The sequence below is a fragment of the Cryptomeria japonica genome, unplaced genomic scaffold (assembly GCF_030272615.1).
Source record: "Cryptomeria japonica unplaced genomic scaffold, Sugi_1.0 HiC_scaffold_29, whole genome shotgun sequence".
NCBI classification, from domain to species: Eukaryota; Viridiplantae; Streptophyta; class Pinopsida; order Cupressales; family Cupressaceae; genus Cryptomeria; species Cryptomeria japonica.
Window position 1 is genome coordinate 310,563 of NW_026728851.1, and position 1,048 is coordinate 311,610.

The following is a 1,048-nucleotide window of genomic DNA, read 5'->3' on the forward strand; positions in this document are numbered from 1 at the left end:
GGACAGTTCAATGAGAAGTGTGTGGAACGTTGGGTTAGGAGTTTGGATCACTTGAACCACAAATATTGGCCCCAACATACTTTAAATAAAACAAATGCCCCTTTTAGAATAGAGTGCATTGCATGGTGTATTGGCTAAGAGGAAAAGTTGGAGATGAGAGGTTGGGGGTTCAATTTCTCTAGCCAACTTTTGACCAAACAAACCATTTGTTGTAGGAGACTTTTGGACCTCCAAAAGCTTGATTACTTGAAAAGTAAGTGAGGATACAACTCCCTCACTCTTTCAACCTCCATCTCTGACATATACTCAAGGAAAGGTCATCAATAGAAGGAACCTGGACATCGACCTCTTCATCCAATATCATTGGAGGCACATACAACTTCAAATTTTTGACATTTACAACTAAGTAAATTTGCATATATGGAGGAAGATTCAGGCGAAAGGAATTGGTACCAATCTTTTCCAAGATCTCAAAGGGACCATATCTGATAGACTTAAGCTTCTTACCTTCACCTTGCATCCTTTCCTTGCTGATATGTAACCAAACACGGTTGCCAACCTGAAAATGATGATCTATGCAATGCTTGTCATGTCGAGCCTTGTATTTGGCTTGGCTCTTCTCCAACTGAGCTTCTACTTCCTGATGAACTGCTTGGACTTTTTGAATGAACTGCAAAGCCTTCTTTGCATCATGACGTCCATCTTCAACATCATCTTTTCCAAAGGAAAACTCCATTAGTGTTCGTGGCAAATATCGAAAACATATCTCAAATGTAGACCTTTTTGTAGAAGAATGTGTTGTATGGTTGTAGGCATGTTGCACATAATGTAGACTCTCATCCCACTACTTGTGATATTTTATACAGTAGCCTTGAAGCAAGTGTACAACTATTTTGTTTACCACTTCAGTTTGTCCATTAGTCTGAGGATGGAAAGCTGTACTTTTCCTTAGCTTTGTATCCATGAATCGAGAATTTCGATCTGATACAATGGAAGTAGGGAGCCTAAAATGGACCCATACATATTGGAAGTACAAATGTGCTATCAG

At 39.3% G+C, this 1,048-nt stretch overlaps 1 protein-coding gene across 1 annotated transcript; it reads right to left on the minus strand.

Annotated features, from left to right (window-relative positions):
• Window positions 1-274: 274 nt before the first annotated feature.
• LOC131861613 (uncharacterized) lies at window positions 275-736 on the minus strand. Its single transcript, XM_059214966.1, has one exon. It carries the CDS (start codon window positions 734-736, stop codon window positions 275-277), a length of 462 nt encoding a protein of 153 aa, XP_059070949.1.
• Window positions 737-1,048: the final 312 nt, after the last annotated feature.

What these genes read in the sequence shown, in the direction of transcription:
- LOC131861613 (XM_059214966.1), bottom strand. Translation starts at nt 736, where the DNA reads ATGGAGTTTTCCTTTGGAAAAGATGATGTTGAAGATGGACGTCATGAT.